Raw genomic sequence first — 23,848 nt, 5'->3', positions numbered from 1 at the left:
GCAAGGCTTGGAGCTGGGGAGGTGAGGCTCGGAGTTGAGCTGGGGGAAGGGCCAGGCAGCCCCTCAGTGTGGGGACGGAGCGGGGTCGCAAGTGGTCAGGAGGGGGCAGGTGCCTGCTTCCCCACCCGGCTGAGCTCTGTCCCTACTGGAAGTCCGAAGGCAAGGCCCCGCTGCCGCTGCAGAGGCCTAGGCCTGTCTGGAGGCGCACGGTCCGGGCCCCACCTTCTGGTGTCTGGAGCACTTGGCGCGTGGCTGCGGCTGCGGGAACCGACAGGAGGCACCCCGTCTGGGGCAGAGGCAGGGTGAGCCCCGACCTCGCCCGCCCCGCCTTGGCTCTCTGCGTCTGGAAACACCCGGCTGTGGCTCCAGGTCAGTCATGAGGCCTCCAGGCCCAGGTCAGTTAGGACCGCCAGGAGGTCCCGGGAGACCAGACGCGGGACACTCCTCTCCAGGGACAGGCAGGGGCGACTCCTACTTCCGTCAATCAAAAAGAATTTATTCGGGCCACTCGGCCCGCGGGGCTGCCGGCGCCGAGCAGGACGGGGGCAGGAGGCGGGGGCCCTCTCTCCGGAGCCTCCCCCTCCATCGGGGGCCGCCCCGCCGCCCCCCACCCCCACCCCCACCCGGGGCCGCAGGCCGCCTGCCGCGCGCTACTCCCGGTAGTGCACCCGCTGGTGCTGGATGAGCTGCGAGCTCTGGCCGAAGGCCTTGCCGCAGGCGCCGCAGGCAAAGGGCTTCTCGCCCGTGTGGGTCCGCAGGTGCCGAAAGAAGTGCGAGCGGCCGCGGAAGGCCTTGCCGCAGTCGGGGCACTCGTACGGCTTCTCGCCCGTGTGGATGCGCTGGTGCTCGATGAGCACGGAGCTCCAGATGAAGGCCTTGCCGCACTGGCTGCAGGCGTACGGCTTCTCGCCCGTGTGCAGCCGCTGGTGCCGCACCAGGTTGGAGCTCTGGCTGAAGGCCTGGCCGCACTCGCCGCACTCGTAGGGCTTCTCGCCGTTGTGGACGCGCAGGTGCTGCGTGAAGTGCGAGCTGTGGCTGAAGGCGCGGCCGCACTGGCCGCACTCGTACGGCTTCTCGCCCGTGTGGATGCGGTGGTGCTGGATGAAGCCCGACCAGCCGCGGAAGCGCTTGCCGCACTCGTGGCAGGCGTACGGCTTCTCGCCCGTGTGGATGCGCTGGTGCTTGAGCAGCAGCGACTTGTACTTGAAGCTCTTGCCGCAGGCCTCGCACCTGTGCGGCTTCCCGGCCCGCGGGCCGCCCTGCCGGACCCCGGGACCCGGGCCCCTGCCGAAGCCGCCCTCCGGCTCGGCGGCCCGCTCGGGGTCCCCCTCGGTCCCGGAGGCTCCCTGCGGCGGCGGCGTCACGCGCCAGGTGCCCCTCTTCTGGGGGCAGGGCGCGGTCCCCGGCGGCTGGCCCGTGGGCCGCTCCGAGCTGGACTCCTGCCCAAAGCTGTCCCCACACTTGGGTCTACGGGGAAGGCTCCTCAGAAGGGTCCTCAGGGGCCCCCTGTCCTGGTGCACCTCCTCTTCAGGGTCGCGGGGGTGGGGAGAGGAGGGAGCCGGCTCCGGCTCCGCCTCGGAATCTGGAATCAGAAACGGAGAGCGGGATGGCACCAGCAGGGGGCGCCACAGTGCTGGGGACCAGGGCGAGGGCAGACCCAGAGTGAGGCAGCCAAGCCCCGCCCCCCCTCCCCCGCTCCCAAAAGTGCTGCCCAGGCCCCCGGCAGAAATGCGGGGTTCGCCTCCTCCCGAGGCTCCGCAGGCCCGTGCCCCTCCGGAGCGCTTCCGGGGGCAGCTGTCTCCCGGCCTGGCTCCTCCACGCCCCTCCTGACACTGAGGCAGGGAGGGTCGACTTCCCAGGGACCCAAGCTCTGAAGCCTCCGGCGTCTCCGGAGAGCTCAGTGTACGGGACAGAGCCCCCGAGGAGGCATTTTGCCGGCTTCACACGGGGTGGGGGGTGGCAAAGGGCTGAGGGACCAGAGCAGCGGACAAGTGGAGGCTGAGGGCACTACACAGGGGAAAGAGGGGGCCCAGGGCGACACCCCGGCTGCTGGCAGGGGGATGGGAGCGCAGTTGAGCGGAAGACGCCGACTGACTACGGGCTCTGGACTGCACTCACAACCTGGGGAAATGTCAGCGACACGCCGGGACGGAACGGGGTAGGGGCCACTGGGGACAGAAGTGAACGCCGAGCCAGGGACAGGTGGGACCCAGTGTCCTGGCGGCGGCGGGTGCGGCACAGAGCCTGGCACGGGGCAGCCGTGGGGAGACGCACCCGTGGGCAGGGCCGGGATCGGGGTTCTGCTCACCCACCCGGCCAGCAGGTACCTCGGCCGATCCGGACCTCCTCCACATCTCGGAGATCCAGGTGGGACCGCTCCTCCTCCTCCTGCGGTGGCTGGGAGAGCACCTCAGGGCTGCAGCCAGGGGAGTCTGGGGGCACAGGGGACGGGGCTCATCTCCCCCTCCTCTCCAATCTAGCCCAGGCCTCCATCAGCTGCCTGCAGGTGCCACCCGCTCCTGGGTGGTGCCCCCGTGGAGCTGGTGCTCTCCAAGAGCCATTTGGGTAGATGCTGCAGCCACGTGACACCCCTCTCCTGAGCGTGAGGGTCCCGAGGCACTGCTTGGTTGCTCTGGAGTAGGGGCAAGGGTGTGTGCCCTAACCAAAGCCGCCTGGGCCTTCCTGGGGTGCAACCGGCACACGTTCCCCTCCCTGGGCCCCCAACTGCCCCCCACCCTCCGTGAAGGGCGCGGGCCCTGGCCGGGCTGCGTCCCACCAGGTGGACATGCTGGTTCCTGCTCACGGGGCCCCATCCTGAAGCACCCTCCCACGCTGCTCAGTGCCATGTCCCCCGACACCGGCCGCCTCTGGGGAGGCTGTGACAGGGCAACTGCACCAGGGAGAGGCTTGCTCTACCTCAGCGGAGGCGCCCAGGCCTGGGGCCGGCCTTCCGGGGGCGAGGGAGGCTGTGGGTGGGGTTCTGGGGCCACGGAGCAACAGGAACTTTTCTAGAAGGAAGGGGTGCTCCTTGTTCATAAAGTGGTACAGGAAGTCCGTGCTCAGTGTGGACGAGGGGAGGAGTGAGTGGGGTGGGGGGTAGCCAGAGTTCAGGTCTCAGGTGCCAAAGCCAGGGGCCTGGTCTGGAAGGCCAGCCCCTGGCTGGGGGTGGGGGGTGGCGCTGCCCCCCGCTACACAGCTCGTCCCGCCCACCCTGGGGCCACGTGTCTTTCTCTGTCACTTGCTCCTGCCCACGGACTGTCCCTCCAGCTGCAGGGCTCCACACCATACCTTCCAGAACACATTCTGGAAGCACAGCCTTGTTGTGGCAGGCCCCTTGGCTGGGTCAGCACAGATCTGGCTCCCAATGTGTCTGCACCCCTCCTGCCCAGCTCCCTGCTCTGGAGGCACAGGGAGGGGCAGCCTCGGCGACTTTATGCCCACACCACCCCCAGGGGCCAGCCAAGTGCCCCGTGCGCATGTGGCTCCCTTCACCTGCTCTGGCGGACCAACGGCTTGCCCGACACCCTCACAACCCGCCAGCACTGTGCTCAGCCAGAGTTAGAAACTGGCTCTTGTGTAAGGAGGACGTGGGAGACTAATGGGATCCAGTCCCGGGGGGGGGGGGGAGTGTGAGGGGCCCCAGGCTTCACAGGGTGGACCCCACCCCCAATGTGCTTTCTGGCCCACCTCACCAACTCCGGCCTGGGAGTTGGGAAGCTGGGGCTCCAGAAGTCCCAGCCCCCCTGGCTGGAGGGCCCTGGGCAGGTTCCTGAAATGCTGGGGTCTCTCCAGGGAAGACACTGGAGCACCGAGGAACCGCCCCAACAGAGGAAATGAGCTCGAGACCGCGAGGGGTAGATCCTGCCCCGGGGAACCGACTGGTGGCGGGGCCCGGTTCTCGACGACGCTGGGTCAGTTTCCAGGAGGGACGAAAGCATCGCCTCTCCTCCCTCCGCGCCCTCCGCCTCCCCTCCAGCCACGCCCCCTCCTTCAGTGACCACACCCCTCAGAGCCTGCAAGGAGGGCCTGCTGGAGGCCCCGCCTCTCTCTTCTTTAGGGTCAACCCCGGTTCGTTCCCTGGCCGGCAGGCCCTGCCCACTTGCCCCTGGACGGTCCAGGGAGCGCTGAGGCTGCTGTTTGCGGCCAACACTGCCTCTCACTGGGCAAAGTCCCAGGCACACAAGGCACTTGGATGTGATTCAGGGGGCCAAGGGGCTCTTGCTACCTGGAGACTGGACCAGGGGCAGCCCCAAGCCGCGTGGGCTCGAGGGCCTGCATCCTGGGCACCAGCCTTCTCATCCCGCAGAGCCAATGTGGTCAGCATGGCTTCCAGGACAGCCCCGCCCCGGTCCCGTGTCCATGCCACTTAGGAGCTGTGAGCCGTGAGCCACGGCTTGCTGGGCCCGGTGAGGGGAGGGAGTTGAGGGCATGGGCTTGAGTCAGCCTGATGTGTTCTCAGTCCCACTGGCCTCCATTGGCTCCCGTCTGGGCCCCCATGTCCCTGTCCGGAACATGGGGATAGGTCCTGCCTTGCAGGCGGTGGTGAGGGTGGGGGGAAAATGTGGAGGTTAAGGGTGGGCCTCAGAGTCCCGACCGCACGGGGCAGGAGCACAACCACGGGGGAGCCCCGGCCAAGGCCCTGAACCATCGTGCGGGGGGAGGCGGCCGTCCCGGCTCCTTCTGCGCAGCACCTAGCTCCGTACCCACCCCACACCCCCAGTCCGGCCCACCCCAGGGATGGGCAGGGGCCAGCTAGGCGCTGCTGCCCTTCCGGCCTTGGACTGACCTGGGGGGTGAATGACACGTTCCCTAGCTGTGTGTGACCTCATGCCACCCCGTGACCTCTGTGGACCTCACTGTCCTCATCTGTTAATGGCCACCAGAGAGTGTGGTCACTGGACCTCGATATGACCCACAGCCCTTGGCACAGAGCCTGGCATGTCTCAACCGTCATCCCATTGCTCACTGTGACGTTGAGACCCGACAAGGAGGGCTCCGGGCACTCGGCAAGCCATGCCCCAAGCCACGCCCCTGGGCTCAGTGCCCGCACTCTAGGACAGAGGTGGGATGAAACGCATGCTGACCCCTGACCTGGCTGTCATCAGCTCATGTGTGTCCTGAGCTGTAAGGCCAGGCCTCCTGTGGAACATGGGCGTGGACAGAACCCTGGGACTTCTGACGGCTGAGCAGGGGCAAGACCCAGGGGGCACCGCATGCCACGGGGCGTGGACACCCCCTCAGCACCGGCCGCCTGACTAGTCATTGGCTACTTCCGTGACTTGATATCCCGAGACTCCGCCAGGAGGGTAGCACAAGGCTGGCAGCTGCATCCCTGCAGGTCCCTGGGGGCCCCAACCCAGACCAGCCAGCCCGGAACTCAGGGTGCTCTATTTTCTTGGTGTGGGAGCAAAGGCTCATAAAGGGAGACAAGAGGACACAGGGCCCTGCCTGCCCAACATGGCCCTGGGGGACTGTCCCCTAGGGAGCCATTGCTCACAAGGCTCGGTCTCCGGCCTCGACCTCGGCTGCCCATGTCCCGACCCAAGTGCAAGGGTGCAGGAGCCCCAGCAGCCGTGAGCTGCCTTGTTTCTGGCCGCGCTGCCAGTGGTGCGGGGTGGGCGGGTGGTGCAGGGAGGTGGAGGGAGCGCAGCGCAGGGTGAGTACCGTGTTGATGACCGTGGAGGTGAAGCCGGGCCTCGAGGCGGTGGGTTCCAGGTGTCCCTGGTGACGCAAGATTGACAGGGGACGGGACACGAGGGGGCTCCTGACCGTCCCCCAGGGTCGCCATCTTCCCCAAGGCCTGCTGAAGGTATGCACACCTGGGACCTGGGGAAATGAAAACCATGGCAGGATGACGGGGGTCGGAGGAGTGTGTGGAGGGTGGGGGCGATGCCAGCTGCCGATCAGCCATGGGGAGTGGGGGGCTCCTTCGCTGGCGGAGAGGGGCAAGGATGTCAAGAGGAGCCATGTGGGACCTGGGGTGAGAGGCAGCTGGGCCCCCGGTTCGTCTACCCCACCGCGGGGCGGCACCAGCACACGTGTGGGGACCTGAGCCCTCATCCCAGCGATGGCCTCAGTGTCCTCCCAGCCCACACCCTAAGGCACGCTGCACCTTCCTGAAAACCTCCCACACTACAGCAGCGGGCTGCGGGTGTACTGAACCGCAGGAGGAGGAGGAGGGTGGGAAACTGAACTCTGCCTGCTGGAGCACAAACATTCTAGATTAAATCTTAACACAATTCCTGGGAGGAAAACCGTCCTCCTCAGACCCTGAAGAGCCCTCAGAGGCTGCAGGCTGCCAACCACATCTGACTGCCCGAGCCTCCTTTGCGGTGGAAGGTACTCTGCTTTGATGTGGTTTGCAAGAGTGGTTCGGTCCCACGTGAGAAGAACTTTTCTTTCACACTGTGGTGGAGCAGGACTGCTTACTGGGGTGTGAAGAGGGCATGGGAAGAACAAAAGTTAAAGTACAGTAAGCAATAGTTGCAAACAGTATCTGCTTCGAGGAAGTGGGGAGGCAGCCCCAACAGGGCTCCTCAGTGGCGCCTGGGCCATCCCGGTCAGCCCCCGCCTCCTGGGCAGCCCTCCGTCCCTGGCGATGGGAAGGGCCACAGACACTCAGGGAAGTGGACATAAGCGGACACGGGGTGGGGCTGCAGGCATGACATCTGGGTGCAGGTCCCCACGCTCCTAACTCTCATCTTGTTACTCGGCTAACCTGCTGGGACTCGTCTGGGACAGGGCACGCACCCGCCCCCCGCCTCCGCCCCGGGCCGTCTGCGCGGAGGTGGCGCTCACACAGGGACGCCCACCGGGACGCGAGCACAAACTCTGGGGCCACACTGCTGCAACCGACTGGAGGCGGAGGAGACAGAGATGCCCCGGCCAGCGGCTGACCTTCCCCGCCCCCCCCCAGCCCCCCCGCCCCCGCTCTGCTCCCGGCCTGGAGCCCGCGCCCCGCGGGGAAGGGCCCGCTCTCGGGGCGCTAGGCGGCGGAGCGCTGCCCGCCCCGGCTGAGGTCCGGCGCTCGCACTCGCGACTGCGGACTTCTCGGAGCCTCCGTTCCCCACCTGCAAAGTGGGCACCGCGACGACCCCGTCGCCGGGGTTCCGGGTGCGTGGGGAGGCGCCCAGCAAGCGGACCCTCGCGATCGCCAGGGGCCAGTGAGCCCGCTGCGGCCCGCTACCCCGCGGAGGCCTCCGCTCCGGCTGGGCGGTCACCCGCGCCCCACCGGCCGAGCCCGGGCCACGGTCACGGCGGCGCGGGGACGCCCGGGGCGGGGCCCGCGGGGACGACACGCGAGCGCGAGCGGGCGGCCGGGCCGAGCATCCCCGCCGCCGCCGCCGCCACCCGGCGCCCACTCACCTTCCGAGCGGGAGGCGGCAGCCCGCGCGCCGGCCGGAAGTGCGCCCTCGCCCCGCCCCGGCCTCGCGCGTGCACTTCCGGGACGCTCTGGGCTCCGGAGGACCGGCGCCTCCGTGGCGCGGGGAGGGCCCGGTTGACCCGGGCGGGACGGGCGCCCCCAGCCCCGCAGCGATCTCGCCGTCCCCGAGCCGTCCCGGCGGCAACAGCCCCTAGTCCACCGAAGAGCTGCACCCAAAGGACCCTCAGTGGCACCTCTTCCCTCGCGGTGTTCCTTCTGGACGGCCACCGGTTGCTGGGGAGCTGGCTGAAAACAGACTCTCCTTTTTTGGACTGTCTCAAGGGCCCCTCTAAACTGCCTACCACCAAAATGTTCCCAAACCCTAGGGCCTGAGGAGCGGCTGTTACAAAATTTCCCCAAACTTAACATGGAATTCTTCCTGCTGTTCCTCCGAAGTCTTTTTCAGCCCCGTTCTTACATCCCCCCAAAGAAATTTAGGCGTCAGTCTCCTTCTTGTTAGGAAAAGCAAATAGCTGGAAACAGCTTCTGTGAACCAGCCCGGCAGGGATGGACGTCCAGGCATTTGCTTGCCGCGCTGGCCCTGAGTCCCGGCGGGTGGACAGCATGAACACAGGAAGGGAAGACCCACAGCCAGGGGGCCCCCAGCTGCAGGGATGCTCGGGCGGAGGGAGGGGAGACCAAGCCCAAGCATCTGGACACTGGCCCCAGGCAGGAGAGAAGCTGGAAGACCAGGGGCTCGTGAAGGACTCGCTGTGTGTGTGTGTGTGGGGGGCGGGGGAGACAGGCCGGTACCAGCCCTCAGCAGTTGACTCCTGCCAAAACGCAGAAGGTGCGAACAGCTGCTGCCTGCTCCCAGCTCCGCCAGCCTCACTCCCCGCACACGCAGGGTTCCAGCCGCCAGGCCCTGTAAAAATCCCCTGCGGCTCCCCTCCGCCTGACCTAATGCCAGGCCCTGGGGTATACCTGGGACAGGCCAGCTCCTGGCCTCAGTGGGGCTCACATTCTAGTGCGTGTGGGAGAGAAACAACAAATTGGCAAACACACCCACACCACAGGTGTAAAAGCTTTAAGGAAGCACACGAGGGTTCTGTGGTCCAAGGAGAGCTCACCAAGGAAGTGACATCACGGGGCGGGGGGGGGGGATGGAGTAGGGCAAGCTGGTCACACAAAGGCTGGAGGGAAGAGTATTCAAAGCAGAAGGGCACGTGAAAGGTCCTGAGACACGAGTGTCGCCAAAGGTTTGGAAGAGCCCAGGCAGGCTGGGAGCTGGATCAAGGTGGATGAGTAGTCTGGAAGCCACGATTAGGAACCAGGAGGTACCGAAGGTCCTGGGCAGGGGAGTGAGATCTTAGGTGCATTTTAAGATTGGTTTGGGGCAGCAGGGAGGTGGGAGGAGACCGGTGGTTTAGATGGAGACCAGGCTGGGTAGGACCCGTGTTGGGGATCAAATTCTGACAGCACCTGCAGTTAGGTGGGGTGTGGGGCATGGCGACTCGGGGTTCAGTCCAGAGTATGGCCACAGGTCTGCTGAGATGGGTCGCTGGCCACAAGCCAAGTTCTGTTTTGGACGTGTGGCCCACGTGTGGCCCAGCGGTGGCTGGGGGCTCACCTCTCCCTGCTCCCCTCAGTCTGTCCCTCTTCCTCTCCTGGCCAGCCGTGTGTGGCCCTGCCGGTTTAGCTTCAAAGTGGGGCAGGGCACACTCCTGTTCCCTAGGAGGAGGGGGAGCTGCGGGGGGGGGGGGGGTACTGCTACTGAGCCTTTTGGCCAATCACGCTTCCCACCTGCCCCTGCCCCACTTTCCGGGGACTCGGCCCCGGTCCTGCGGTCCCACCAGCCTCCTCAGCCCGAACAGCATCCTGTCGGTGTTCAGGTTTCTGCTCAAGCTGCCTCACCTTGCTTTCCAGCCCATAAGCCTCGTCCACAGCCGTCTGTACCCCGGCCCATCGCCTGACTTCGGGTCTAACTCGAGTCTTGTCCTTGGCTGGGTCCTTTGCCACCTGGCATCCTGTGCTCTGTGGGGCGCTGGGCAGCTTCCCTGCCCCCACCCACATGTATAGCACCTCCCCTCAGCTGGGACAACCAAAAATGTCTCCGGATACTACCATATCCCCTTCTGGGGGCAGGACTGCCCTCGGGAGGATGCCTTCCATGCAAGGCAACGTGAATGAGGGCGTGGGGGGTGGGCCAGCCTGAGCTCTTCAGGACTTAGGGCCTGAAGGGGGTGATCCCAGGCGGGGCACCTCCCAGACCCCCTCCAGGGCTACGACCGCAGGCATCAGGCCACCAAGGAACGGGTAGTTTCCCAGAATCTGGGGCCGAGAAGACCGTGTCTATTGAGGGACACAGTATGTTGTCACACGAGGGGCCACTCTCCTGCTAAGTCCGCAAATCCTCCTCTGATTGACGCGTCAGTCTCTTACAAGTCTGGTGAATGTGAGGCAGCGCCTCCCTGGGGAGTCTCGACTGCACCCCCAAACTGCAGGGAGATGAACGGGACCCAGTGAATGGGTCAGAACTGAGGTTTATTACAGGGAAACAGAGTATCCACAGGAAATAGGACACAGGAGTGTTCTGGGATGAATGGGAAGCAGCCGGCAAGGAGTGCAGAACCCAGGCAACACCCTTCTGGATTAAGAAAGCGCGTGAAGTGTAGACCATAGGAAGCAGGATAAAAACAAGACAGAACAGGTCTCCAGACGTCGAACACACTCACCGAGGACTGAAGGAAAGTTCAACAGACGTGACTAGGTGGAAATTTACATTTCACGGGCCCACCGGCACCAGCTGTGCGAGCCTGTGTGCGAACAGTCCAGCGGCCACCTCGCCTGGCCACGTATGGACAGGGCCACGCACCTCAGCAGCGGTGTAAGGAGAACCCCGGTACACCCAGTGCTCAAGCTCACCAGGAAACAAACACGTGTTCACACCGGAATGCCAACGCGGGGAAGGCTGCAGTGACCTGGGGCACACGGGCTGGGACAGGGGGCGTGTGGGGCCCCCAGCGCCGGATCCACGTGTGCACTGGGGCTGAAGCCCCCCAGGTACTCCCCCTGCAGGCCTCGGACACCCGCAGAGTCCCCGGGCAGCAGCGCCAGGCTGCCCCCGAGCTCTGCACCCTGGCAGGACTCTGGTCCCGGGGCCCGGGGGCGGGGGGGGGTGGACCACCAGCTCGTGGTCTGTGGAACAGGCGGCTGGAGTCTGTAAGGACGACACCAGGAGACCACGAACTCTAAGCTCCCTGCACAGAGGTCCCCGAAGGCCTGGGCCGCCCCAGAGCAAAGCCATGTCCTCAGGCCACAGACCCGGAGCCTGGCCACCACTGTCCTGGCCACTCCCGCCCCGAACTGGCCCTTTCTGGTCCCAATACTGTTTCCCTTCCCTTCCCTGGACGACCCCTCCACCCTGCTGAGAACCCTACCCTCGCCTGCCCTGGTCCAGAGCACATGTCCCAAGTGTCCCTGTGCCACAGGCTTCTGCCACGAGCACAGGACCACCTCCAGTCCTGCCTCGCTCTGTGGCATGTCTGGGGGCCTAACTCACTTGCAGGGGAAGGAATGACACTTTGGTGTCCAGACTAGGGATGGACACAAGAGGTCACTAGAAATCAAGCCCAGGTGACATCCCCGTGCCTACAGGCTCCCCAGGAAGGCAGGGGACCTGGCAGAGACTAGAGTCTGGAGCCACGGGTCAGCCCCCCGATCTGTGGGGAGAGGGAGCAGACCCCCCCCCCCAACTGGCCCTCACTGCTCACTCTCCCATGGTGCTGGCTCCCACCTTCCCTCAGATTGAGGCCAGACGAGGCTGGGAGGGACAGATGCTGCCCAACTCACGGGATGCCAGTGGTAAGGACGATCGGTGTTGCGTCCCCGGGACATCCGCAGCCATCCCCGTGTCTGTTCCATTTGAAGGCCTCCATGGCACCCCTGCTGTCGCAGAGCCCTCCTCCGTTCAGGGCAGGGCCCTCTAACTGCTCCTCCTGCAACGGGAACCATGCTCAGCGCCCCTCCCCCCACCCCAGCGCTTTCACACTTGGAAAAGGCCTTTCTCTGGGACTTTCCAGGAGCAGAGAGCTGGGGAGTCCTGGACTTTGCCTGCAGCGCAATCCTAGAAGGCCGGTGGTGTCAGCACTGGCCTTCTGGGGGGACGGGACCGGAGGGGTGAACTTTGTGGCCTTCTGGGTCCAGGTTCGGAACCAGGTGAAGGCGCCCCCCCCGCCTCAGGGAGTTCGCCCGTGAACCCCTTCTCTCCACTCATTGGCAGGCATCTCCCGGTGTGGGTTTTCTGCCGCCAAGCTGCCCGTCCTGTCTGTGCCCCGTGTCCCCACCTGTCCCTTAGACGTTTTCTTTCTGCTCACCCGGGGGTTTCCTCTCCTCTTCCGTACAGATCTCCGTCCGTCCTCGGAGCTCGGGAATGACCGGAATTCTGTCAGGCCTGAGGTTCATGTTGAGGCGTATTGCATCAGGACCTTCTTGACTGGGGGTGATCTGCTCTCACAACTGGAAACGGACAAGGAAAACCTTCTGAACAAAGAAATGCAATTATTGCCTGGTTCGTTGTCGGGAAGCCACAACTACCCAAGTAAGGAGCTGGCTTCCGTCACATGGAAGCTGGTGTTCGCCAACGCCGTCAGGGGGATGGGCCCCAGACCTGGAAGGCGACAGAACCGGGGGAAAAGTGCTCCCTGTTTCTCAAAAAGCTAAGAAAGTTAGAAGATAAAATACAGTAAAACCTTGGGTTGTGAGGAACTTGTTCTGCAAGATGAGCCAACATTTCCAATAAATTTTACCTTGATAAATGAGCGATGTCTCGCAATAGGGTCACAAGTGGCACCGAACATCACATGATCACAACGGAGCCAACGGTTCTTCCCTCTCTCTCTCTCTCTCTGAGGGACTGTTACGAATGCAATGTCACATTTCCGCGAAATCCTCAAAAGGAGGCGAAAGCGAGTGTCATTGGATAGGTTCCTTGTTAAAGTTGCACCAAAAGGGGCGCCTGGGTGGCTCAGTCGGTTAAGCATCCACCTTCGGCTCAGGTCACGATCTCATGGTTTGGGGGTTCAAGCCCCGCTTCGGGCTCTGTGCTGACAGCTCGGAGCCTGGAGCCTGCTTCGGATTCTGTGTCTCCCACTCTCTCTGCCCCTCCCGCGCTCATACTCTGTCTCTCTCAAAAATAAACAAACATTAAAAAATAAAAATAAAAAAAAATAAAGTGGCACAAAAAGAAAGATCCCATTGAGCCAATAGGTGGCAGTGATTCCGTTAGTGATGGTGAAAGGGGTCCTACACAGTAACCCTCCTCTGTCTTGTCTCCCTCATACCAGGCACAAAGGTTTTCAAAGGCAAGTGCAGGTTATTTTTCTATTTTGTATTATGTTACAATATTGTAATCATTTTTATACCAATGTTTTTGGCTTGTGGAATCAATCATCTGAGTTTCCATCATTTCTTATGGGGACACTCGCTTTGGATTACATGCATGTTTTTGGAACAAGTTATGCTTGCAAACCAAGGTTTAACTGTGTCAAACACACCTAAACTTGCAGCGTATGTGATGTGGTGCGGGACAGAGCTCAGACACCCGCTTACCATCCACACGGCTCAGGAACTAGCTGCCACCCAAAAACCCGAGCCCACGTGGCCTCGCCTGCCCGAGGAGCCGTTGTCTTGAGTTTGGTGTGAGCCGTTCTTTCGTCTCTGTCTCGTTTCACTGCACTGATATTTCCAAACAACGTGCTGTTCAGTTCTGGCTTTATAATAATGACCTCCTGTGACCGACTGACTTCGCTTAGCGTTCTGAGATGCACAGGTGGTGGTGAGGGTCTGCCCACTGTTGATGCACATTTGAGTTATTTCCAACTTTTCTGACAGTCCGCGTGCTAAACGTCGCTGCACGTGGCTTTCTGGGCACCCACAAAAAGTTCTGTAAGATATTTTAAGAAGTGAAATTTCTACATGAGCACGACAGGGCACATCTTTAACTTGCTGGGACGTGCTCTTTTTGCTGCCAAACGGATAGATAGCTTTTTAAAACTGCATATTGTTACCAGCACATCAAACCCAATGGGCTTCTGTCCCTGTGGTAAAATCGACACGGTGTTGATTACTTCAGCCATCGGAAGCGCACGATTCAGCGGCATTAAGTACCCACGACGCTGTGTACCCACCACTGCGATCTACACCCCTAACCTGGTTACCGTGCCCGTCAGAAACGCTGCACCCGTGAAGGTCTCCCGTCCCCGCCCCTGGTAACCTCCACTCTGTTCTGTCTGCGCGCCGCACAGCAGCCGGCAGGGCCACGTCCGGCTTCTCTCACTCGGCACCGTTTCCGCAGTGTGGCGGCGGGCGTGGGGGCTCGTTCCTCTTTCGGCCGAGTAGCATTTCGTCGTGTGGCTACACCACGTCTCGTGCAGCTGTTTCATCTGGTGAGACTCCCGGGCACGTCCGCTGACGGCCACCGAGAACGACGCTGCCCAGCGTCTCCACGCACCTGCTTGATTCCGCATACACAGCGCAGTGAACTCCGCCGACCTTCAACGTGACAACGGGCTACACCCTCGCTGACGCCTTACTTGGGACTGTTGTCAGATGCCACGGAGACGGCAGCATCGCCTGCTACACGCCCAGGAGGGGTTTCCCATTCCAGGCGCACACGTTACTCCCGGCCTGGCTCCAGGTGGCCCGAGGGGAAACCCCGAGGGCGGGGCGGGGCACTGGCCACACGGAGCCCTAGGGCACAGCGCTGCTACGGTTTGGGGAGATATTCTGCATCGGCTTTAGAAAATTCTATTGTATTCCTTATTTGCGGATGTTGGATTTTAGCAAATATTTCTGCAGCTGTTAAGATAATAATATCCGTTAGCGTGAGAAATGATAGCCGTTTTAAGCCACATTGGCCTTCCTGAAACAACCCAGTCTGGTCATGCTCCACGACGTTTCCCCGCCGCGCTGGACGCGGCCTGTCGCTATTCTGTCCGGGAACAGGCGGCGCTGGCTGTGGCGCTGTCACGGCTCTAGTGGCTCATAAAAGGTGAGCCGGTTCTTCTTTCCAGTATCTGAGTCCACACAAGACTAGAATTTTCCGTTTCTTGAACTCACACTACCTGACTCGAATTCTTTGGGGACACACTCTGTGCAGCAGTGACAGGGTCTTTGGGCGGCACCCTCTCGTGCTGGCTTCACCACCTGCCCTTTCTCCTAAAACCCGCCTCGTACGCGCTCACATCCACTGGCTCGGTGCGCTGTCTTTTCCTCCGACGACCTGCTGTCACCTTCCCTCTGCATCCAGAACAGTTTACCGGCTCCTTCCCTTTTCCTGGACTCTATTGTCACACGGTGCCAGCTTTAACAATCCGTTTTTCCTTTTTAAAATTTTATTATAGAGAGAGTGCAAGTGGGATGGAGGGGCTGAGAGAGGGGAAGAGAGCGAGAGAGAGAGCGAGAGAGAGAGATGGGGGGGGAATTTCAAGCAGGTTCCACGCTCAGCACGGAGTCCGATGCGGGGCTCGATCCCATGGCCCTGGGACCAGGACCTGAGCTGAAATCAAGAGTCGGACACTCAGCTGACCAAGCTGCGCCCAGAAGCCACAACAGTCCTTTCAAACAACCAACTTCTGCCTGTGCAATTCTCTCGACAGCCTCCACTCCCACTGGTTTTGATACTTTCGGGCATGCTACTTGCCCCCTTCTGCTGCTGTTCTTTTTTTTTTTTTTTTTTTTTTTTAATTTTTTTTTTCAACATTTATTTATTTTTGGGACAGAGAGAGACAGAGCATGAACGGGGGAGGGGCAGAGAGAGAGGGAGACACAGAATCGGAAACAGGCTCCAGGCTCCGAGCCATCAGCCCAGAGCCCGACGCGGGGCTCGAACTCACGGACCGCGAGATCGTGACCTGGCTGAAGTCGGACGCTTAACCGACTGCGCCACCCAGGCGCCCCTTCTGCTGCTGTTCTTATGAAGCCGGAGGCCCAGCTAGCCGACTCCTAGCTCACCCGCTGGCGTCCCCACTGCTGGCTGCAGCGGCTCCCAGAGGTTCTGGCAGGTCCTGTTTCAGCGTCCTGGAGACCGGAGGACTTTATAACTTTCATTATGTATTTTTTTTCTTTTGAGTCAGGTTATTGAGAGGGTTTTCTCCCTAGGATATGAGTTTCGTTTGAACAACAACAGAAAAACCATCAAGGCAGAGATTAATCTGGGAGATCTGGCTCTGGGGCCTGGCGGCGGTGTGATACCACGGTGGCAAACGCAGAAGAAACGGCCCATCTGCCTCGCCAGAGCGCCGGGAGGCAAAAGTGGCCACTAACCGAGCTGAGTTTGACTTCGTGATTTTTCCCGTGATTGTAAGCTGTATTTAAAAAACATTTCCAAGTCTATTTTTTTTAAGCGTTTTTCTGTTGTTGTTCTCCAGGCTGATGCTGTTGAAATCAGCCGCGGTCCTACCGGGAGGGGCCCCAAGGGCCAGCGGCACGGGCACCGCTCACGCACGGGAGCTAACATCCACCTCGCTAAGAACACAACACGTGACGGGAAGCTCTACGCCCAACGTGGGGCTGAACTCAGGACCCCGAGATGGAGAGTTGCACAAGGTACCATCTACCGCCTGAGCCAGCCAGGCGCGCTAAGGGCTGACGTTCTTACAACAGTTAGGGGGCGCCGGCCCTGCGCTCGGGACGTCCCGTCCTAACTCACTGGATCAGGTGAAGCACCATCAGCATCCCTGTGTCGTCCCTGAGGAAACCGAGGCAGCACAAGGAGGTTAAGTGATGTGCCCAAGGTCTCCTATCTCCATGGTGCCAGTGCCAGCTCAGGACGGCAGCCCCTGGCCTGAGAGCCCGAGCCCTTCACCACTCGCTTCCTCTCCAGAAATCAAAGCCAGAGAGGGGCGCCTGGGTGGCTCATCGGTTAAGCGTCCGACTTCGGCTCAGGTCATGATCTCACAGTTCGTGGGTTCGAGCCTTGCATTGGGCTCTGTGCTGACAGCTCAGAGTCTGGAACCTGCTTCGGATTCTGTGTCTCCCTCTCTCTCTGTTCCTCCCCTGCTCATGCTCTGTCTCTCTCCTTCAAAATAAATAAAAACATTAAAAAAAATTAAAAAAAAAGAAATCAAAGCCAGAGAATCAGAGTATGTTTCTTTATGGACACCCACCTGCCTGCTGCTGGAGAGGCCGGGGCAAGCCTGCCGTCCTTGGGCTGTGGGGGCGCCTATCCGGCACGGCCAGGAGGAGGGGATTTGCCAGAATGGTCTCCACCTGTCGATTCCCTTTCTGGGGATCTGTGCTGCTGGCCCTAAATGCAGACGAGATATTTATCTCAGCGTGATTTATAATGCCCTAAACCAGAAACAGCCTACGTGCCCTTCTTAGGAAACCGTTAACCCTTCTCGTCAACGCACCATTAGGCAGCGGTACAAGTAAGGTGTGCTAGTGGCTGCGGCCTTCAGGATAACAGAGAAAGCGGTGGTTTCGCTCCCTCGTACGTCACGTGTTGTAACATACACGTTATGTAACGATACGTTACGTATTAACATACACATCCCAGGGTGTTATAATACTGTAGTAAATAAAAACCAAACGAAACTGAAGTGGCCTCAGACACCCTTGGACGTGCGTGGGCGCTGCCACGGCCATGGCTGACGTCCGTGTGCCCACACCCTGCCTTCCAGTACATCAAGATGGGCTCCCCCCACAGGGTTTCTTTCCACCTTCTGCGCCCAGCTTCCCCTGCCAGCACCCAGTTCTGAAGGGCGGCGACACGCACCGACGGGTGGCCCTCACACACTTTCCATCCAGAACAGGCTCAAACTGGCTGCCGCCGGTCTCTGTAAATAAAGCTTCGCTGGCACACGTTCACGCCTGTGTTGTCTGTGAGTGCTGCCGCATGTCACAGCTGAGCTGAGTGCACACAGAGCCCGTGGGGCCCCACAGCCAAGCACAGTTACTATCCGGCTCTCAACAGAAAACACCCGCCGGCCTTGCTCTGGCTTCAGGACAGACCGGCACTCAAGCGATTTGCTTCCTTGCTCTCAGCACACATACGTGTCTTACTTGTCTGTCTGTTTCTTTGAACTTGAGAGTGTACTCAAGGCATCATGACCCCGTGCCCCTGAAACCTTAGCGCGCACCTTTTACAAGGACGACATCTGAGATGGGCCACAAGCCACACCAACACGGGAAGCCTTGAAACCGAGGGCACTGCTGCCCAGTGGACAGTGTGGACACAGGTCTCACAGACGTCCCACGCGTGTCCTTTACAGCTGCCCTTCCAGCCCAGGCTCATACGCCGTGTCTCCCCTCTACATCCTGTCCCACCAGGGGCGAGCTGGGTCAGGTGTGGGAGGGCCTGCTGCGTGGGGGGCTCAGCTCAGGCAGGGGCGTGTACAACATCGTAGCTTTTACAGACAACAGGAGCAAACACCTAACCTGGAGAAACCTTCCCTCCGTGAGCACCTGCGCTCTGGCGTCTGGGACCACCTGTTTGGGAAACGCGCCTGCATCCGAATTCAGGACCTTCTTCCAGGACAGAATCCCCATTTCGGGGGTCCAAATAGCTGCAAGTGTAGGTATCAACACTTTCCTAGTAAAAAGCTGCATTACCGCCTGGCCGACAGTCACCTCACTCCCCCTGTGCCGTCAAGAAATTCTGGGACAAACCGCACCCCGCTCTGCAGAGCATGGAACCCCATCCAGACCATTGCTGGAGGAAAACGGAGGGTGGGCACAGCATGTGGACTTGGCCGGGGGATAAGATGGAACTCGGAGGGCAGGCATTAGGAAGTGAAACTAACCTGGAGAGCTGATCCCCGGAGGGCAGGGCACACACACTGCCTCACGTCTGAAGACCCCCACGGCAGATGCAGGCTGGCTCGAAGCTGCCCTCACATCCTTGGGGCCCCCACCACGCGTCCAGGGCAGGAATCTCCCACGGTGGCAGCATCTAGGTCCTGAGTGGTCCATCTGGGTGAGTCGGGCTGCTCACCCGGGGTTGGGGGCTGGGCCAGGGGGTCCAGTTCCTGGGGATGCAGTGGGGGAAGGGGAAGCTGAGTCCCAGGGCTGGTGCTCCAGCCCAAGGAGGGAAGCCAGACACAAACCGCAGGACTGTCACCACGGCCAGCCGAGTGGGGACGGCAGGTGTCTGGTGCAGCGCCGTGGGGACCTGACCGCAGGCCTCCTGCCAGGCTGTGCGGGGATGGGCTCGGGACCCAGCAGGTCAGCAGTCTGCAGCCTGAAGTCTTCGAAGGAGCAGGTGAAAAGGCAGAGACCAGAGCGGGTGCCACAGGGAGGCCGCAGGGGGAGGTGCTGGGCCGCTCGCAAGCTCCAGCTGTCCCTCCCGCCCAGACGGCCGTGACACAATCACACTCACCGTCTCTGGTGACGCAGCTGCACGCGTCTCCCATGTTATCACGGTGTCTCGACCTGGAGATGGCCTGTACCCCACTCCAGCACGTGTGTACCGGGTTGGGCTGACCGTCCCGACGGTGGCGGAGACCCACAAGCACAGGTGCACTGAGCGCACGGCCCGCGGGCCCCCGGCCTCCATCAGACGTCGGATGGGGGACGGCGGGACAGGCCCGCCCCGGATGGTCCTCACGGGCGCGAACGCCGACTCTCGGCAGACGGCTTCCCCACGCTCAGTGCTTCTTCCGCGGGTGGCGTTTCCGGTGGCGAATGAGACATGAGCTGTAGGCGAAGGCTTTCCCACATTCCTTGCATTCGTACGGCTTCTCCCCAGTGTGCGTTTTCTGATGTTTTAGGAGATTCGAACTGCAGTTAAAGGCCTTCCCACATTCACTGCATTTAAAGGGCTTCTCTCCGGTGTGGATTCTCTGGTGCTTGGTGACGTCAGAGCTGTGCCTGAACAGCTTCCCACACCGATCACATTTGAAGGGCTTCTCTCCAGTGTGAACCCGCTGGTGGCGGAGGTGGTCTGTCTTATGCTTAAAGATGCGTCCACACTCGCTGCACCCATAGGGCTTCTTTCTCTGAAAAGGAATGAACACGGGAACCCCCTCGAAGTCATCTTTAAACGAAGCATCGAAGGCATCAAACAAATGTTCCTCATCCTCAGGACTCGGGCTGGGTTCCTTGCCGTGTTTTGCCAACGTGGACCTCTTACTTGGCCTTTCCTCCCCAGACGATGCTTTCTCTCCTTTGGGTATGTCCTTCAGTGAATGCACTTCCTCCTCTGGGGTCTGGGCCTTCCTTCCACCCACGGGCTTTTCCATCGTCCTTTGTTCCCAGGAGGAGGGGCCACGGGAAGCCGGGAAGGGCTACTGGGGAAGGCCGGGCCGGATTCTCCACTTCTGCAGAAAGCTCGTTCTTTACACACAGCTTTTCATCTGTCCGAGCTTGTACCGAAAGCTCTGGAACGGAACGTCTGCACCAGAGAGAGACTCCACCAACCCCTGTGCTGGTGGAGAAGCCACAGCAGGACTGTTAGATCGCACCAGCGTCCGGGAAGAGCACAGCTGGGACTCTCGTGGCACAGAATCACTAAGGGACGGATGGGGGCGGGGCGCGCTGGGGAATTTGGCCCCTTCCCTTCCCCACTTGTGTGCTCGTTCCCCTTGGACGTCTCCTGGGCCTCCCAAACTGGACGTGACCAAACGGGACGCTCGCTCTAACCCTCTCCCTGGGGCGGTGCCTCCGGGCCTGTGTCTGGTAGGATCTGACACGTACCATGACCAGCAATCCCATGTGGTCCCCAAGTCGGGAGTTTCCCCCACCATTTTCTCCCTCCCATCTCCACTTCCTGTATTTGGGACCGGACGATGTGCTTTTGGGGCTCTAGGCTGAGAGGTGGCATGTGCCTGTCACTTAGAGCCTGGAGTCTGAGATGGATCAAACTTGGGGGTGGCTCCCTAGTGGGCACCCTGCCCTCCCCCCATGGTCTGTGTCCACAGAGCAGCCAGTGAACCCCCTACCCCGTACCTGCCCCGGTGTCCCTCATACTTACAAGCCCTACACGCGCCTGACCGGGCCCATCCCTCGGCCCTCTCCTCACTCCCGTCCTCATGTCCAGCTTTCTTCAGACTCCTCATCCATACCCAGCGCTTCCTGCCTCAGTGTCGGGCTGATTCCAGAAACAGGCCAAGCGCAGGTTTTTGCGAGGCCGGCCCCTCACTTCATTCGGAGCTCTGCTCCAAGGGCCCTGCCCAGAGAGGCCTCCCGGACTCAACCAGTGCCCCCCAACTCCCTCTTCCCTGACCCGGCCCCAGACTTCCTTGTAGCACTTCACCAGAGCGAACTCCTCCCAGAGCCAAAGCCCAGGCAACCATCACCTAGACCTGGCTCACACTGTCATGTCTGAAACACCTGACGGACCCTGTCCCTAACTCCCTCTAACAGCATCCCAATTTCGCCACGAATTCAAACAGGGTTCACACAGCCCAGGTGTTCGCAGAAGCAGCACCTGCACGTCTCATCGTGTTTGCTGCCATCCCTCTCCTGTCTCTTTTCTGTCTCATCCGTCAGCTTCCTGCACCTGCCTCTTCTCTCAGCGCTAACTGATGGAATTCTAGCAAAAAGCCTTGACAGGCTGCAGGCTCTTTAACTGTTGGTGGAAGATACTCCATGAGATTAAGGCCTTTTTTTTTTTTTTTTTAAAGAAAAAGCTCCAAAGGCAGGTCCTGTTTTAATTTTCCAATATTCCTTGCAGACCTTCCTTGTTAAGACCTTCTTAACAAAGGTATCTCATGACCTGTGACGACTACCCGTACCTACTAGGAGGCCCATAATCCTGACAAGCTGTCCTACCCCCAAATGGGATGCCCTACATGATAACACTCCAGGTGCTGTATTTTTCTTTGAAACTTCCTTTCCATCATCTACTTACTTACCATCCTTTTAATCTGTGTGTCTATCCAACTCTGTGCGTGAAAACACAGGTTTTTAAAGTAAGCTCCATGCCCAACGTGGGGCTTGAACTCAACACCCCAAGATGCTCTACTGACTAAGCCAGCCAGGCACCCCCAAGTGATGTATGTTTTAAGGTATACTCTGAATTCTCTTCAAGCCTTTCCTCTTCTCCCCCATGCAGAGGCAATACATAAGACGACTGTAGAAACTTCCCATCCTGATAAGGAGTTTGAGAATCTAGTTTCTTTTTTTTTTTTTATTTTTTTTTTTCAATGTTTATTTATTTTTGGGACAGAGAGAGACAGAGCATGAACGAGGGAGGGGCAGAGAGAGAGGGAGACACAGAATCGGAAACAGGCTCCAGGCTCTGAGCCATCAGCCCAGAGCCCGACGCGGGGCTCGAACTCACGGACCGCGAGATCGTGACCTGGCTGAAGTCGGACGCTTAACCGACTGCGCCACCCAGGCGCCCCATCTAGTTTCTTCTAAATAAAAATGTTTAGGGGCGCCTGGGTGGCTCAGTAGGTTGAGCGTCCGACTTTGGTTCAGGTCACGATCTCGCGGTTCATGAGTTCGAGCCCTGAGACCGGCTGGCTGCTGTCAGCGCAGAAGCCGCTTCAGAATCTCTGTCTCCCTCTCTCTCTGCCCCTCCCCCGCTCATGCTCTCTCAAAGATAAACTTAAAAAACAACAACAAAAAGAAATACCCTAAGAATTAACATTAAAAAACAACGTTTACTTACACTTGATTGGGATTCAGGCCTATGTGGCCCCAAAGGCTCTACTGGAGGCAGCTTCTGGGAGGCTGTTCTGAGCATCAGGTGGGAGCCTGAATCGCAGGTAAAGGCAGCTCATCTGGGCTGAGGGGAGCATGTAGAAGTAAGAGGGGACCCCTGCTGGAGAGGGCAGGTGGACGGAGGGCAGAGGACCGAGGGCAGAGGATCGCCGCACCAGGCAAGGAGGCTGGATTCTAGCTTCAGTGGGAACCTGAAGAAAACCAAGAACCAACATGAAGTGAAGACCCACCCAGCGGAGGGCCTGCGTGGGGTTTCTCTGTGCTCCGGTCTCCAGCCAGGACTGCCACCGGGGCAGCAGCTGCCCTGAGATGTGGCTACTTGCGGGCAAGGGTCATGGCTTTTTCACCCCCGAATCCCTGGTTACTGGGCAGGAGCCAGCACATACCGGTGCCCAGGAAACATTCTAGATAATCGACTTGTCTGCCTCAGTCGAGCTGGCAGGTGCTTGAAGGCAGCAACGGTATTTACCCACTTCTCTAAGTGCACAGCACGCCAATTTATTAAATAGTTAAAAACGGGGTAGACCAGAGGTTCTGGCCCCTCACTTCACAGGCCTGTGGACACGAGTGCCCGCTGCAGCCGCACAGACCACTCAATCCACCTGGCCGGAGCAGGGGCGCAGGGCCCAAGGGCCGGTGCCCGCCGCGCAACGTCGGGTAAGCTCTTTTACTCTGTGGGCCAGGCCCCTTGTGCCACAAAGCGTTGGGGAGCCACCGCGGCCGGGGCCCCCGGAAGCCCCGCTCACCCTGGCCCCGTCCCCCTGCCTTCAGAAGCCGGGGTCTCGGGGGGCGGGGGGTCTGCATCACTAGCGGGTCTGGGATCCACGGGCAAACGTGCACCCCAACAGTCTGCTGGGCCCCCCGCGGGCCAGCAGCCACAAGCCGTGCCGAGGAGGGGGAAAGGGACCCCGAGGGGGCAGCACGACGCACCCCCGCCAACGGCAGGGCCTCGTCAGCCAAGTGTGCAGGGCCCTGGGACGCCGCCTTCACCTCGATCCGCACGGAGCTGGTCCTCGCCCTCCTCCCCGCGGCGCCTGGGAGCCCAGAGAACCCGGAATCCCCGGCTGGAGGACGGGGCGAGCGCGCCCGCCACAAGGCGCCCGGGAACGATGTCCCCCGCGCCCGGCCCCGCCGCGCGCCAGTCTTCCCGCGCGGGGCGACCGGGGCCCAACCGGCCCAGCAGCCGGCCTCGGCGCCGACCGGAAGAGCCCGCCCCTTCCGGCGCCGCTCTAGGAGGAGGCCCCGCCCCCAGGCCTCTCAGTGGTACTCCGTGGACGGCCCCGCCCCCAGCTCCTGGTGCCCTTTCCTGGGAGGGCCGGCTCGTCCACCCTCCGCGCCCGTCGGTGCTCTCACTTCTGCGCCCCCTCCCTCGCGCCTGCCCCTCCCTCACTCCATCCTCCCTTCCTCCACCCTGTCCCTCATCTCTATGCTCACCCCTGAGACTCCTCCGTCACCCCTGCCCCCTCACCCACCCCTCTCCAGCCACCTGACTGTGCTACTCACACACAGCAGGTGCACTTGGCCTGTTCAGTTGCACTGGCAGCGTTCCCTCTGCCCGGATGCTCATCCCCAGCTATCTCCTTGGCGCACTCCCACCTCCTGCGCCGCGTCTCCAGGGAGCCCCGACTGCTCTCTGTCTTAGTTTCCCGGTTCCCACAAATTTAGCTGCTTAAAACACTTGTTTGTTCCCTCACTTCCTTGGAATAGATGTCCAGATGTCCTGGCGTGGCTTAGTTGGTTCCCTGCTTGCTCTTGCCAGGCTGCAGTCGTGGCGTCAGTGGCTGCATTCTCAGCTGGAGGCTCATCCGTGGAAGG

At 61.0% G+C, this 23,848-nt stretch overlaps 2 protein-coding genes across 11 annotated transcripts; both read right to left on the bottom strand.

Moving 5' to 3' along the window:
* Nucleotides 1-475: 475 nt before the first annotated feature.
* LOC124507851 (zinc finger protein GLI4-like) lies at nucleotides 476-22,062 on the bottom strand. 7 transcript variants are annotated; one of them, XM_047074263.1, is made up of 7 exons: nucleotides 16,531-16,618; nucleotides 12,974-13,307; nucleotides 11,740-11,881; nucleotides 11,216-11,361; nucleotides 5,665-5,826; nucleotides 2,309-2,432; nucleotides 476-1,582 (listed from the first exon to the last, which is right to left on the bottom strand). In XM_047074263.1, the coding sequence occupies exons 3-7, from the start codon at nucleotides 11,825-11,827 to the stop codon at nucleotides 651-653; spliced, it is 1,452 nt and encodes a 483-aa protein (XP_046930219.1). In that variant the 5' UTR covers nucleotides 11,828-11,881; nucleotides 12,974-13,307; nucleotides 16,531-16,618; the 3' UTR covers nucleotides 476-650. The 7 variants fall into 7 exon arrangements, with proteins under 7 accessions (XP_046930219.1, XP_046930220.1, XP_046930218.1 ...); XM_047074264.1 differs by lacking the exons at nucleotides 12,974-13,307; nucleotides 16,531-16,618 and adding an exon at nucleotides 21,981-22,062; XM_047074262.1 differs by lacking the exon at nucleotides 12,974-13,307 and having other exon boundaries at nucleotides 16,531-16,620.
* On the bottom strand, nucleotides 18,991-22,068 carry ZFP41 (ZFP41 zinc finger protein). 4 transcript variants are annotated; one of them, XM_047074270.1, is made up of 3 exons: nucleotides 21,981-22,068; nucleotides 20,337-20,453; nucleotides 18,991-19,790 (listed from the first exon to the last, which is right to left on the bottom strand). In XM_047074270.1, the coding sequence occupies exon 3, from the start codon at nucleotides 19,603-19,605 to the stop codon at nucleotides 19,012-19,014; it is 594 nt and encodes a 197-aa protein (XP_046930226.1). In that variant the 5' UTR covers nucleotides 19,606-19,790; nucleotides 20,337-20,453; nucleotides 21,981-22,068; the 3' UTR covers nucleotides 18,991-19,011. The 4 variants fall into 4 exon arrangements, with proteins under 4 accessions (XP_046930226.1, XP_046930225.1, XP_046930227.1 ...); XM_047074269.1 differs by lacking the exon at nucleotides 20,337-20,453 and having other exon boundaries at nucleotides 21,981-22,066; XM_047074271.1 differs by lacking the exon at nucleotides 20,337-20,453 and having other exon boundaries at nucleotides 18,991-19,785; nucleotides 21,981-22,062.
* Between the last annotated feature and the right edge of the window lie 1,780 nt (nucleotides 22,069-23,848).

Source organism: Lynx rufus, unplaced genomic scaffold (genome assembly GCF_022079265.1).
Source record: "Lynx rufus isolate CCGP_SWC_20201006 ecotype Redwood Valley unplaced genomic scaffold, mLynRuf1.p SCAF_12, whole genome shotgun sequence".
Lineage (NCBI taxonomy): Eukaryota > Metazoa > Chordata > Mammalia > Carnivora > Felidae > Lynx > Lynx rufus.
This window is presented reverse-complemented; position numbering and strand designations above follow the sequence as displayed.

Bases quoted from the DNA above. Each gene is read 5' to 3' on its own strand.
- ZFP41 (XM_047074270.1), bottom strand. From the start codon at position 19,605: ATGGAAAAGCCCGTGGGTGGAAGGAAGGCCCAGACCCCAGAGGAGGAA.
- LOC124507851 (XM_047074264.1), bottom strand. From the start codon at position 11,827: ATGAACCTCAGGCCTGACAGAATTCCGGTCATTCCCGAGCTCCGAGGA. The intron at 5,827-11,215 runs GTGAGTTGGGCA...TCATTTCCCCAG, and splicing joins GTCCTTACCACTGGCATCCC to GTCCCAGGTGTGCATACCTT. The intron at 1,583-2,308 runs GTGAGCAGAACC...TTCTGATTCCAG, and splicing joins GGTACCTGCTGGCCGGGTGG to ATTCCGAGGCGGAGCCGGAG.